Source organism: Populus alba, chromosome 1, assembly GCF_005239225.2.
Source record: "Populus alba chromosome 1, ASM523922v2, whole genome shotgun sequence".
Lineage (NCBI taxonomy): Eukaryota > Viridiplantae > Streptophyta > Magnoliopsida > Malpighiales > Salicaceae > Populus > Populus alba.
Window position 1 is genome coordinate 41,234,795 of NC_133284.1, and position 14,766 is coordinate 41,249,560.

The window sequence follows — 14,766 nt, forward strand, 5'->3', positions numbered from 1 at the left end:
ACTATAATATTGACCCTTTCAATCCATGTATTGGATTATGAATCTATTACCTGAATCATTATACATTGAAGGGTAGATCCACACCATCAAAAATCTTTAATGATGCTTGTACCTATAGATTGTGTCCTGCCAATCTGGCAATACATAGTTTTTCCTAGTAATAGCTTGTGACAGAGCTTGTATTCTACCACCTATGCTCTGCACTCATGTGGAGCAAAAAACAGCAGCCTTCCAACAGGACAACAGCAGACATCCAAGTAGGCATCTTCCCTCCTTTGTTTTCAGTCCCATATCATCACAACAGCAATTACACCGATACCCAACGACACGGCCAAGAACTTGTAAAGTGGTGTATCAGCTAAAACTGGTCTCAGGGGGCAGTAACCCTTGGTTGAAAGATGGTTAATTGATACGTAGATGAACACACCACATGCCAGTCCCATTGATATGGCAAAGATCCAGTCTGCCACAGGACCCTGAGTTGTGGCATCTATTATAATCCCAATGGCCACGCCAACTGGACTCGAAATGGCAAATGCGAAAGCATAGGCAACACATGATACAAAGGGGCGATCTGGGATCATTCGAAGGAGAGCTATACCCATTGCGATTGCTGCAAATATCTTATGCAAAGTGATTGTCCATAAAGCTTTCCAGGCATCGGCTTTTGTCTCTGCAACTCCTATTGCAATGCCCTCGAAGACAGAGTGGAAACACAACGCAAATATTAACAAAATGCTATCCCCAAATGAACTGGTAGTGGCGAGTTTGGATTTTGCAGAGGCAGCATCTGTACCATTGTGCATCTTTCAAGGCACAATTCATCAAGAAAAATATTAGTAAAAGTTTTTGTTCCAATAAAGGAGCTTGTGCATAACTTAACACAGAAAACTGTTAGCATCGACTAAAGCTGTAAGTATCACAAGTATAATTTCCACCTGAAAATGTGACTGGGAACTGCTGGTGTGGCTTCTTTTTCCCTGCAGACCACCCCCTGCAATATCAAAAAGAAGGAGAACGAAACGAATGTATCACTCTCCATTCTCTAAGAACGTAGCCAAGAGACGAAGTTCGCATCACCAGATTTTGGACATGTTGGGGGATGTATGGTCATTTGATCATTGTTTTCTTTTTCCTTTTCTTTTCAGCAATAAAAGTATTCTAGATTAGTGGCGCGTCAACGGAGACTAAGTACTTTTTTAATACAAAGTGTTTGATCAAACTCCACCAACAGAGGAAGGTAGATGAAAATTCATCACTTTCCACCATCATTGCAAAGAAAACCAAAATACATCAACCATGGCTTTACATCATCATAAGCACAAACTCTCTGCACTTTAATCTTTCAAAATGGAAATCAACGCCTAAAGTACAAAACCCTAATTCTAAATTTTTTTTTTATTTTCTTTATTTACTAGCTAGGCATGATAGCAATTTCAAAAAAACAAAAACACAAAGGAATTGATTTCAGTGCACAGTCTTCACAAGAACATGTCACGAAATTAGACTACAATATTTTTCTCAATAAAACACGTAGTAGGTGAATATAAAAAACATTAAAGAAGCAGATGCTGTAGGGATTTTACATACCTTGAAGCTCTACATCGCCACCATTAGCCTGGCTGACCACATCTTTGCTATAAACATGAGAAATGATAGAATCCGCAAGCATAGTCAGCAAATAACCAGCACAGGCCAACATGAAAGCAAAAGGGTACTCCTTTTCTGTCAAATCCTCAAAGGTCTCATTTGCATCGCTCAAGAAGTGCATCAAAGCAGTCCCCAGAAACACACCGCTAGCAAACTGAGTCCCTAACACCAAGAACCCCTCGTTCCACTTCAAAAAATAGGGGGACACCCCACCAATGAAAGTGCCAATAAAGATCAATATCAAGCACCATATCTTAACCAGGATTAAGGATGTCGAACGCAGATTAATTTTTGGGGTGTCAACGTGATTGGCGTCGCCGTCGCCGTCTCCGTCGTCGCCGTGGCCACTGTGCCCGGCTGTCAGAAGGAGGAGAGAGAGGAGGAGAGAGAGGACGAAGAGAGAGCGAGACATTGGGCAAGAAATAATGGACACCTCTAAAACGTAGCCTCGACTAAACAAAGATTAGCATTTGTCGAGGAAATGACATGTAAAATAGTACAAGGTTATGTAGGACACAGTTGGTGTGGTAGAAGCTTGTACTGCAAAGAAATGAATAAATTTCTAGTATAGTACTTGAGAGGACAAAGTACTACAAAACAGGTCATCTTTTACCCTTGAAAAGTCTTCTAACTCCATTTTTTACTCAACCCTTTTCTTATTTTTAGTTCTTGGTGCCTTCTCCTCTCTCTACCATGATTATTGGATGGACTCCACAGAAAATCATGTTTGAGGGCTGCGCTGTGGTACCAGTTTTTCCACTATAGAAAATGATTCCTCTATTAAGGTAATGTTTTTATCTTGAGTTTGTTTAAGAGTATAATTATAATTATTTTTTAAATAATTTTTTATAGTAAAATAGATATATATATATATATTAATACTTTTTTTATTTTTAAAAAATTATTTTTAATATCAGTACATTAAAATGATATAAAAATATTAAAAATATTTTAATTTAAAATTAATAAAAAAATAAAAAAAATTAAATTTTTTGAAGAACTCTTTTAAAACACAGAAAGGCATGCCAGAAATGAATCTATAGGAATGAAATGTGTTTTTGATAAGTGTAGGGGTTTTTCTTGTTTAAAATTATATATAAATAATTGTTTTTAGATTTTATTTATTTATAACATCAACGTATTAGAATTACTAAAAACACATTAAAAAATATTTAACTTAATATTTTTTTCAAAATAATTAAAACTTTCCCAAAGTAGTTAAAAATGTGATACAAAAAATGCATTTAGATGGAAGAAATTTCATCATAGTTTTGAAACTTGGCCCGGCTCGACGGGTCAACCCGAGGCTAGAACTGGATCGGATTAAAAAAACTAAAAAAAAAACCCGGTGTGACCTAACTGGCCCGATAAATTAAAGAAAAAACAAGAAAAGAAATAACATGGATTCACAATATGTCTGTATTTATAGTATAAATAAAAGGTTTTTATTTTTATTATATTAAAATATAATTGCTTAATATATATTTATAATAGATATTAAATGTTGAAAGAATTCTAGTCATCCAAAAAGTATTAATAATTTTTTCAAAATATCATTTTACTATACCACTAAGTGAAAAGTGCTTAGATTTTTTCTAACGATACTAAAACCTCTATAAATTAATATTTTGGAAGATAAAAATTTATTAATTAATAAAAAAGTAATTTATCAAAGGTTTTTTCCTGAAACATTGAATTTAATACATATGTTATTCATTGTGATTATATGAATATTATCTAACTATAAATTATTATTATTATTATTATTATTATATGTATTTGTTTAATGAAAACAAGTTCAAGAGTGTCATTAGCTTTATTAAATAAGAGTAATGTATCTATCTACTTTTACAACAAACTAAAATTATATTTAATATATATTTAATTAATATACTTCATAAACAATAATTCAAACAAAAATATTTATAAAAAAAAATATAATATCATAAACAATAAAAATAAACATAAAAACTTATCAAATACATAAAGTTTGTGTGAGTACAACCAACAATATCGTGCATTTTACGATGTACACCACCACCCTTTAACAATATTGAAACTTAAAATACTTTTATAATTAAAACTTAATATTTTTTTCAAAATAATTAAAACTTTCCCAAAGTAGTTAACAATATAATACAAAAAATGCATTTAGATGGAAGAAATTTCATCATAGTTTTGAAACTTGACCAGGCTCAACGGGTCGACCCGAGGCTAGAATCAGATCGAATTAAAAAAAAAACTGAAAAAAAAATCTGATGTAACCCAACTAGCCTAATAGATTGAAGAAAAAACAAGAAAAGAAATAACATGGATTCACAATATGTCTGTATTTATAGTAGAAATAAAAGGTTTTTATTTTTATTATATTAAAATATAATTGCTTAATATATACTTATAATAGATATTAAATCGTTGAAAGAATTCTAGTCATTCAAGTATTAATAATTTTTTCAAAATATCATTTTACTATACCACTAAGTGAAAAGTGCTTAGATTTTTCTAACCATACTAAAACCTCTATAAATTAATATTTTGGAAGATAAAAATTTATTAATTAATAAAAAAGTAATTTATCAAAGGTTTTTTCCTGAAACATTGAATTTAATACATATGTTATTTATTGTGATTATATGAATATTATCCAACTATAAATTATTATTATTATATGTATTTGTTTAATGAAAACAAGTTCAAGAGTGTCATTAGCTTTATTAAATAAGAGTAATGTATCTATCTACTATTACAACAAACTAAAATTATATTTAATATATATTTAATTAATATACTTCATAAACAATAATTCAAGAGTGTCATTAGCTTTATTAAAAAAGAGTAATGTATCTATCTACTTTTACAACAAACTAAAATTATATTTAATATATATACTTCATAAACAATAATTCAAGAGTGTCATTAGCTTTATTAAATAAGAGTAATGTATCTATCTACTTTTACAACAAACTAAAATTATATTTAATATATATTTAATTAATATACTTCATAAACAATAATTCAAACAAAAATATTTATAAAAAAAAATAATATCATAAACAATAAAAATAAACATAAAGACTTATCAAATACGTAAAGTTTGTATGAATACAACCAACAATATCGTGCATTTTACGTTGCACACCACCACCCTTTAACAATATTAAACTTTAAATACTTTTATAAGTGTAGATGAAAATACATCATTTTTCTAAGATGCTACTAATTTAATTAATATCTTTGTACATGCTCATTATCTGAAAAGACAATAATTTTTTTTTTAAAACCCATTTAAGACTTAAAAAAAAAAATTATAATTTAGAAAATATTAATATTTTTTAAAGTATTTTTTACATCAAAATAACATAAGAGATTGATATATGTTTGTAGCATAGAATTCTTGTTACTGAAAATCAAACAAAATGATAGTATTATCATACGCGACTTAAAAAAAAAAAAAACAACGATAATTTAGATGATATTTGCGAGTGTAGTAATAATTGTTTTTTAAAATATTTTTTTATTTATAAATATATCAAAATAACATAAAAAACTAATATATGATTGGATAACATGAAATTCTTGTTATAGTAAAACTCAAACAAAATTGATAATGTCATATGCATAGTTCTTAGTGGTTATTTGAAAGTCTGGTTACGATTGTTTTTTATGCTGAAAATACATTAAAATAAATTTTTTTATTTTTTAAAAATTATTTTTAAATCAATGTATTAAAGTGATCTAAAACATATAAAAACAATTATTTTTTAACAAAAAAAAATTAAATTTTTAGAAACGCTTGTCCAAGGTTTTTAACTTGTCCTACATTTCGTTGTCGAACTAAAATTTCCTCGGTCCAATTGTTCACATTCAGATGAAGAAATCTTGGAGAGAGAGAGAGGAAGGGAGGGTCAGGCCCCACTAGAATTAGCGTCGCCGGTAAGCTGGAGCTGGTACAGGCCAGAAAGACTTTCATTTTCCACACTCCAAGTCGTCGGCTATGGATTGTGGAGTGCAGCCAATCAAAGGTCCTAATCCTCCTGATGCAGAAACCATTCACATTAATTGCAAACTCCATTGACAACGAAGCAAAGACACAGAGGTCTCACTACGTTCACACTATCAAAACATCGTCCAAATTAAACACTGTTCGGTTACTTTTTTTCTTCTTGGACTTCTCTAGGGTTTTGATTTCTACTGGTTTAAACCTGCCCTTTCTATGCTAGCTCTGCCCAGGCTAGGGTGTTTGGTATTGAGGTTGAACTTGCTTTTCGAAAAATTTTAATTTTTTTTTTTTTTGCTAAAATTGAATGCGGTTTGTACTTTTTAGATCGTTTTGATGTGCTGATATAAAAATGATTTTTAAAAAATAAAAAAATATTATTTGCATACTTTTCAGCACGAAAAGCTATTTGAAAAGCAACCGCTACCACACTCCCAAACACCCTCGGTAGACCTTGACCTCTGACCTTTGCTTGTTGAGTTACTTGAGTTCGAATGGCAACGATAACAGCCCATGCAATTTATTACAAATAGATCGTGTTTGATTCCAAGTTGAAAACTGGAAGTGTTAAGGGATGAAATGATTTGAGAGTATAAAAAACGGGTTTTTGCATATGTTTGGTTCTTATACTCTTCGAATTATCTTGATCAAAGCTTCGTGGCCTTTTCTATGTTGATTAAGCCCACAACGTCTTCATTCTTTTTTATCATCCATATGTTATATCATCTTTAGTTTCTAGGCTTCTCCGAGCTACGCCGTGGCCCAGTTTTATAAAATAAATAAAGATATGTGGATAAATAAATTCATTCTAGATTACCTTCACCTGGTACATGAAATATAAATAACTTAAAAAAAAAACTAATAAAAATCACAAAAATAATCAAATATAAAAGGATAGAAGTAAAAAAAAAAAAAAATTCAAAAAAAAAAATTATGTTGAAGAAAAAGACCTAAGTCAAGTTTGGTTAACTTTACAAACCCTTGAGATTGGGATCTAAAAATTAATTTTTTTTAAAAGATTTTTTTTTGGGTTGATCTAATAATATGATTAAAAAAATAATAATAAACAATAAATAAAAAAGCCTAAGATAACCCATTTTATTTTTTAAAATTAGTGAGAAATCATATGAAAAAGAAAAAAAAAAAAAGAGAGAGAGGCCAGTCCTCAAATAAATCAAATGTCAAAGTATAAAACCGAAAAAACATGAGTTTAAGAAAAAATTAAAAAAATAAATGATTTAATACTTTACACTATGTTTGTGGGTTAATTTTTTTTTCTAAACTTAAAAAAAATAATAATAAAATGAATGGAGATAATGATATATTGGATGATATATTTTTTAAAATAAATATCAAGCAATTTATTTTAAAAAAATATAAAATACCCGAGCTTAAAAAAAAAAAAAACAAATGAACTTAGACAATTCTCCTAAACCTAGGTTAACCTCTCAAATTTATAACCCGTTAAATCCTAGATTCGAGGTCAATCAAAAAGCTCAATTTAAGATTGAAAGATGGAATAAAAAAGAAATTAAATTTTAAAAAAAATTTCAAGGTTAAAAAATATCAATCAAAAGAATGAGGATAAAATCTAATATGTAAATGCAATAAAGGATGATGAAATTATATATATATATTCCAAAAGCTATCCAAATTAAAATAAAAAAATAAAAAAAATGAGAATTAAATTTAAAATGAAAAAAATATTTGATGGAGGATGAAATCGAAAAAAAAATCAATTCATTAAACTAATTAGCAATTAAAAAAGTAGATACCAAATTCTATGGGAAAAAAAACTTAAAGGGTTATTATGAAATGTTGAAAGGACATGCATGAAAATGAAGAAAGAAAAAAAAAAAAAAGAAAAACAAAAGTTAATCTCCACCAAACCATTGGGAATTAAGTAACACGCACTGTATAAAGAGCCAATCCTTGTCGTTGCGAATTGAAAAACACCAAGGAAGCTAGTTTTTACTTGTCATGAGCCATTCGAAGACAAAATAATTATGCACTCGCTAGTGAACACGTCACCAGCTTTTCTTTTCTAATTAGTTGCTTATTAAAAAAATTATCAAATCACCCCTGAAACTATATGATAGTTACAAAAAAAAACCAATATGAAAATGCCAGCCTCTAAAGCAAAACCTAATACTTTTTAATTCCAAGGGCAATAGTTTAATTTTTTTTTTCTTTTAAAGATAACCAAGTAATTTAATTGTGCAAAAAAAATATGGAAAGAATGAGATACCCAAACAAATATAAAATAAAAAATAAATCTAACAATAATACCATTCTACCCCTGCAAGACATACTTGAATGGTTTTTTTAAGGACAAAAATATAATTCCACTATTATTATCTACAATGAATTAAAGCCCATGTACAATAGTTTTCAGAGGTGTTTAAAGTTATTTTAACTATAATAGTTTTGGGTACGAAGATCATGCATGGCAACTAATGTCTTATAATCAAGTTAATAGAAAATAAATTGGATATATACAAAGATTAGAATTTTAGCTAATGCCGTTAGACGCCGCATAAATATATTATAAAAAATATATTTAGCATGAAAAAATGTTAAATTAATATATATTTTAATATTTATAGTTTTGATTTAATATAAATAAATAAATAAATAAATAAATTATTCTAATATATTTTTAAATATAAAAAAAACTTTTGGAAAATAAGTGTTTTTTTGTCCCGGACTGGTCACATAATGCATCGGCATCCAAACACACCTGTAATACTTCGAAGCCTTGAAACCAGCCAAACACCCGCATTTGCTCTCTCTCTGCCTCCCCGTATATCTTTCCGTTCGGAAAATCCACGCAGACCCAAAACCCTATTTAAACCCCGAAAACCCAAAAGCACAATAGTCAAAGAGAAGAAGAAGAAGAAGAAGACAGAATGGCTTCAACAATGCTTCGATCTCGCATTTTATCTATCGCATCCAGAACCAATAAACCTAATCGCCGATTCTTTTGTTCAAACAAAGAATCCACCATCTCTTCTCAATCAATTACATCCGATCAATCTGCGGCGGCGGGGGAAGCACCAGCGCAGGCTGTCGGGGGTTCGGAGAATAAGGCGTGGAGTTTCTTTATGTACGGAATTGCTGGAGCTCTCACTGGAGCCACTGCTTTTGCTGGCTACGCTTCTTACGGTTTGTTTTATTATATATCTATGTATATTAATTTGCCGGTTTTGTTCAGTTTCTTGCTTAATTTTAAAACTTAAATGCGGAGGAAAAAGGAGGAGTCTAGTTGGGATTTTCATTTCTATTTTTCTCCCTTGCTTTCAGCATACAGCTTGGATGAAGTGGAGGAAAAGACGAAAGCGTTGCGAGAATCAGTGAACTATACTGCTGGTAATGAGGCGTCCAATGTTGAGGTAACTCTATTTGATTCATAACTTTATTTTCAATTTGATTGTTTTGAATTGATGTCATCTGTGTTATAAGATAGGTTCGGCATTATTGATTTTAGGCATAGTTGAGTTGATTTTATGTTGGGGTGCCGCTGCTATATAAAATATTTGAACAAATGAGACATAAAGAGATGATTGAGATTTCTTTATCATTCCCTTGCGCAGAAATATCAAGGTTTGCTGTACTCCACTGCAATGACAGGTGTGGTCCTCTGAATTATTTTCTATCTATATCGGTAATCATAGTGTATTACCATTAAAAGCGTTTTTACTGAATTCTGTTGCCAGTGATGCTTTGCTTGATCTTTTTTCTGCCATCCTCAACTGTCTGTTGACTGCCAAGGGATGGGGCTCTAAGCACCCCTCTAAGTGTTAATGACACTCCACTTTTCTCTCTATCTCATTCTCTCTCTCTATAAATTTGGTGTGCTCATAGCCCCACCTAATACCAAATTGCTTTTCATCAAAGCTCTTAATTTTTGCCCCCCAGTTTATAGTTTGAAATCTCAAGATTGATTCTTGGATTTTTTTTTTATTCCTGTTATCAACGCGTGCCAATTGCAGAAACATATCACACCTCTAGAATGTTGAAATACACGTCAAATCTAGCTATGGAAGGGATGATGTTTTTTTGGTAGTTAGGTTTGCATGTTTACGGGCTGTTCAACAGTAATTTAGTGATGCTTCCACACCTGCTTTGCTGCTACGTGGCAGATATGTTCTCTGTTGATAATTGTTGGCATTAGAATAATATCATTTTCTGCCTATTATATTTCAGTTCCTGCTAAAGCAGTGGAACTTTACTTGGATATGAGGAGGCTGCTGGAAGAACATGTCAAAGTGAGTGCAAATATTGTTATGAGTTCATAATTTCCATTATATCTTCATTTCATTTCCTTTATAAACAATGAACTCTGTTTGCTTCATGCAGGGTTTTACTGAACCAGCCTCAGAAAAGCTTCTTCCTGATTTGCATCCTGCTGAGCAGCATGTTTTTACGCTAGTTTTAGATCTTAATGAGACAATAATTTATAGTGATTGGAAGGTAAGGCCTCTACTGGAAGTATGTAGTGTCAAACATGTCTTCAGAGTTTGCATGATAACTTAAATCTTGTACGATAGTTTTGGCATGATTATGCCAGTCATTTGATACTTCTATTCTGGTAAGTAACCAATTTAGAATGAGATGTTCCTTTAGCCTTTCTGTCTCTGTACGTTTAGTGTATAAAATTATATGTGCTTGCAGTCCACTTCTTATTTGTATATGCACATAACATTTGTATCTGGTGAATTTGTAATGATAATATTCTCTGTGCCTCCGCGTGAAGCGTGATAGAGGCTGGCGAACATTCAAACGACCTGGAGTAGATGACTTCTTGCAACATGTTGGACGGTTCTATGAAATTGTTGTGTATTCTGACCAGCTGAGCATGGTAACAAAATTCCCCTTTCCCTGTCTCCCATTTTTGGGTAATCTTTATAATCCATGAAGTCGTTCACTATGAATTTTCCTTTTCTGGCTTCTGCAGTATGTTGATCCTGTTGTTGAAAGGTTGGATACAAACCACTTTATACGATATAGACTATCAAGGAGTGCTACCAAGTATCAGGATGGCAAGCATTATAGAGTAATCTGTTATATTTGATTGCTTTCAACATACCATTTATTTTCACCGTTTCTTTTCTTTTATGTGCCTTTTAGAGTTTTCATTTAAGGGTGATGGTTTGTTTTTCAGTTTTTGCCATTATTCTTGTTTTTACTTTGACATTTGCAGCTTGTACAAGATTGTTTCCATGGCTGTTCCTCCCTCTGTTTGGAAGTTAAAATTTTTCCTCTGCATGTGCCCTGATGATGGCATTAGAGGTCCTTCTAATGTTTATCCAGCTGGAATGATTGCATGGTTCTCAGTGTGTTTTTGCTTACTGAATTACATATAAGCATCTAGTTTTGATTTTGTTATAGTGGAGTTGATAACCGTTCTTTAGAATGTTCTGTTAAATTAATTGAAGATGCTTATCCGCAAAACTGAGTCAGTTTGATAAAATTCTGTAACCAAGTCTATGAAGTCATTTCTCAGAATTTCAAATTTTGTTTGTCAGTATGTTTTGGGGCTTTTGGCATTCTACTCACCTTGGCATGTATTTCTTAGTTCTGCCTTATTCTTCATCAACTTGATTTGGTTGGGCACATGTAGAGGTTTTGCAAACAGGATTTTCTTCACGTTCATTTCAAGTTTGCTTGATTTGTGAGTTATGGTAATGATTGAACTTCACCAAAAAGTCTGTAATTTGGATTTGTTTACTTGGTTAAAATTGGTACTGTTATGCTGCTTGCCTTTCTGTAAACCAGAAAGTGTCTTGTCTACAATCTAAAATAAGGGCATATTCATTCCATACACGAAGCATTCCAAATCAGGGATGTTAGTTTCCATTTCTGATTAAACTCTCATGTCCTAGAGTTGAAGCTGCTAAGTTTGTGGATGTTATAAAGAGTGCCTGAAATGGTGATTTGGAATGCAAATACATTTCATGGGGTTTATAATTGTTGTTGGCCAAAGCATTAATGGGGATCTTTGGCTAACTACTCCTATAACTGCATTTCTTGAACTGCAATGCCAAAACACACCCTAAGGATGAAATTGGAAATCAAAGTTAGAAATTCTATCTTAGGTTCATAAGATTTAGATATAAACTGAAGCCCCAAACAAAGGCGATGAAAAAAAGTGAAGCTCTAGGCATCGGCAAAAGTTTACAGGTGGGCTGGATTCTGGGATGGAATCATAAATGAAACTGATATATACCTACATATGAGGTGCTGTTAAGTGGTCTATGAATTTGAGGATAAGAGCTGAAACACTCTGAAGTTAGGGCCTGATATTTGGACTGGGGTTAAACTCATTAGCTTTAATTTTGTGAAAAACAGTCTACCATTGTGGGTTTTACAAAGCTAGTGTAGCACTGTTGTGTCTGGAAAGGTTTAGTGAAGCTTTATAATTCTCATAGACCATATCAGCCAATTTTCTACCATTTGACATTATACTTTTCATATTGCTGTGTGCTGGTAATGGTGGCAATGCCTCTAAAGATTTTCAATAATTTCTATTTCACCGTGGTGTTTTATTCTTAATGTTATTTTTACTGTGTTTTTGTGAAATGGAAAAGCTGTATTTGATGTTAGTTATTGTTTGCAGGATCTTTCAAAACTTAATAGGGATCCAGGTAAAATTCTCTATGTGAGTGGCCATGCATTTGAAAATAGCCTTCAGCCAGAAAACTCTGTCCCAATTAAAGCATTTAAGACCGACGAAATGGGTGAAGTACCACTGGATACAGCACTTTTGGATCTCATTCCCTTTCTCGAGTGTAAGTAAAGTTGAATTTCCTTTTTGCATGAATATATAACAGTTCATTTGATTGTCCTCGTGGAATTGAAACAGTTGTGTTCTTAGATTTCATTGCACACAAGTTATAAACATTTGTCTTGAAGAGGCACAGCCATAAAGAAGGCCAAAATATTATAACCCTTGCTGTTACTGATAGGATTTGGTTTATTTTATGAAGCACAGAGACTCTAGTATACTTTCAGTTCTTCCCTTTACAGAACTTTCTTATCTATCAATCTCTATACACTGAGCCTGGAGTAAATACCCAGGCTATTACCTTGTTTCAATCATCACCTCAATTCTTTATTATTGTTAATATTTTATAAAATGGATTCCCATTTTGGTTTGCACACAGATGTTGCTCGCAACAGTCCATCTGATATCAGAAAGGTGTTGGCATCTTATGAAAGAAAAGATGTAGGAAAAGAGTTCCTTGAGCGATCTAAAGATTATCAGAGGTATTTAACATTCTTGTCCTTTTATTTTTGTTGAATTTGTGAAATGTGAAATTCTGTGCTGAGAAAGCTGAGACACCAATGTGAGAAGTAAATTGAGTACATGAAATAATATTTTATTTAAACGGCATTTTGATTTGCTCAAATGATGATACAGGCGAATGCAAGAACAGAGGCAGCAAGGTCGCATCTGGCATCGTTGAGGCTCGGGGTTAGTGTATGATACAGTAAATGAATTTTTGGTAGACAAGGAGATGAAAGTGAAGATTGCTATTGGGAGATATTGAAAGCACATTCCATTAAAAACGGTTTCCCTCTTAATGAGATAAGGATTGTTGAAATTCATTTCCCTGCATAACTTCAATGTCTGACATGAGAATTTGTGATTTTTGATCCCCTGCTTTTGGAGTCAGATTTCTTACAAAACTATCGAGATTACTGAACAGATTGAGATTCATTGAGTTTTTCTTCTTCCCTGTAGCAACACTTGGATGCATACCACTGATTTTCTAGCACTGAAATAATTGTAGTCCTTTTGCCAATTTAGGCTTTCAAAATCTAGCTACTTCTGTTATTAATTTTTTTTTTCCAGAAATTGAACGCCCATTAAGACATGATAGCCATTTGCTGTCGATGTTATGAAATGTCTTTCTCTTGATTTCTATCATTTCTATTTTATCAGTTCACATAACGTACCTGAAGTGCCTTTGTTCAATTGCTGGAAAACTCTCTTGACAGAAAGGTCCGTAACAATCTTCCATCTATTTATCTGTGTATGCAATAGTAAAATGGGAGCAACTCTCTGTTTGTTCCAAGGTAAAGATTAGATATTTGATAACAAGCTCAAGAAAGAGAAAAGTCTTGACTAAAACACATGCTGTTAATTATTTATATTTATATCAATTTAAAACCCATTTATATTCAATATATAATGAATACTAGATTAATTCTTGTAAGGTTTTCTTTGTGTTTTTCAAAAATTTATGGTAGTATAAAAATTGGATTTTGTATTATTTGTACTCTTATTATTTTTTAATTAAGCTATTTTTTTAATAAAATTATGAAATTTAGTGATATAATAATATTTTTTGAAAAAAAATACAAATTGATTAAGAATTTAAATTTAATATGCATCATCGAGAAGATAAATTATATTATTTATTTTATTTATTTTATTAATTTTTGATATTATTTTTGGCATATTTTTATTTATTTAAATCACTAAAAAAATAAAATTAAACATTGGTAATAAGTAGAAGAAAAAAAGAAAAGAAATTGCGATGAAGCTGTAAAAAAATTGGGGTAATTATTTTTTTACGGTGTGAGATCCATCGATATTCTTGTATAATAAATAGGAAGTATACAAATACATATAATAATTATTTATAAACGAGATTATAACAATACTAGTCGACGAACCGCCCTAAAGCTCATTAGGGGTGGTTCTCAAATATAATTCTTCAAAAACAAAATATTTAATATTGTATATAAGTATGTTATATAAAATAGTGAATTAAATTTCATTACAATGGTGATATATGTTTTTTTTCCCTACTGACGTGAATAAAAATTAAGATTTTTAAGTTTTAGATTTACAGCCCTAACATGTAGAAGAAATAGAGAAAAGAAAAATCTTTGATATTTTATAAAAGTTTTTCATGTAAATATTCTCAAAATAAACTATATATTTCCATTTATATTAGTTCTAGATGATATGATTATTAATTAAAACTTATCTAATTAATAAAATTCATTTAGTATTATGTTTTTAACTTGTAAAATATTAATAAAATTAAAAATTTTAAGTTAAATAAAAAAAAATAATACAAATACAACTTGGCAAAGAAAACATT

The 14,766-nt window shown here is 31.0% G+C and overlaps 2 protein-coding genes across 2 annotated transcripts; one reads left to right on the plus strand and one right to left on the minus strand.

Moving 5' to 3' along the window:
* Positions 1-2: 2 nt before the first annotated feature.
* Positions 3-2,223, minus strand: LOC118056892 (zinc transporter 11). The gene is made up of 3 exons (XM_035069312.2): positions 1,591-2,223; positions 939-994; positions 3-806 (listed from the first exon to the last, which is right to left on the minus strand). Exons 1-3 carry the CDS (start codon positions 2,060-2,062, stop codon positions 282-284), a joined length of 1,053 nt encoding a protein of 350 aa, XP_034925203.1. The 5' UTR covers positions 2,063-2,223; the 3' UTR covers positions 3-281.
* Positions 2,224-8,374: 6,151 nt separating this feature from the next.
* Positions 8,375-13,575, plus strand: LOC118056891 (mitochondrial import inner membrane translocase subunit TIM50). The gene is made up of 10 exons (XM_035069310.2): positions 8,375-8,812; positions 8,951-9,039; positions 9,241-9,277; positions 9,854-9,915; positions 10,007-10,120; positions 10,404-10,508; positions 10,605-10,703; positions 12,267-12,438; positions 12,814-12,916; positions 13,071-13,575. The coding sequence occupies exons 1-10, from the start codon at positions 8,557-8,559 to the stop codon at positions 13,114-13,116; spliced, it is 1,083 nt and encodes a 360-aa protein (XP_034925201.1). The 5' UTR covers positions 8,375-8,556; the 3' UTR covers positions 13,117-13,575.
* Positions 13,576-14,766: the final 1,191 nt, after the last annotated feature.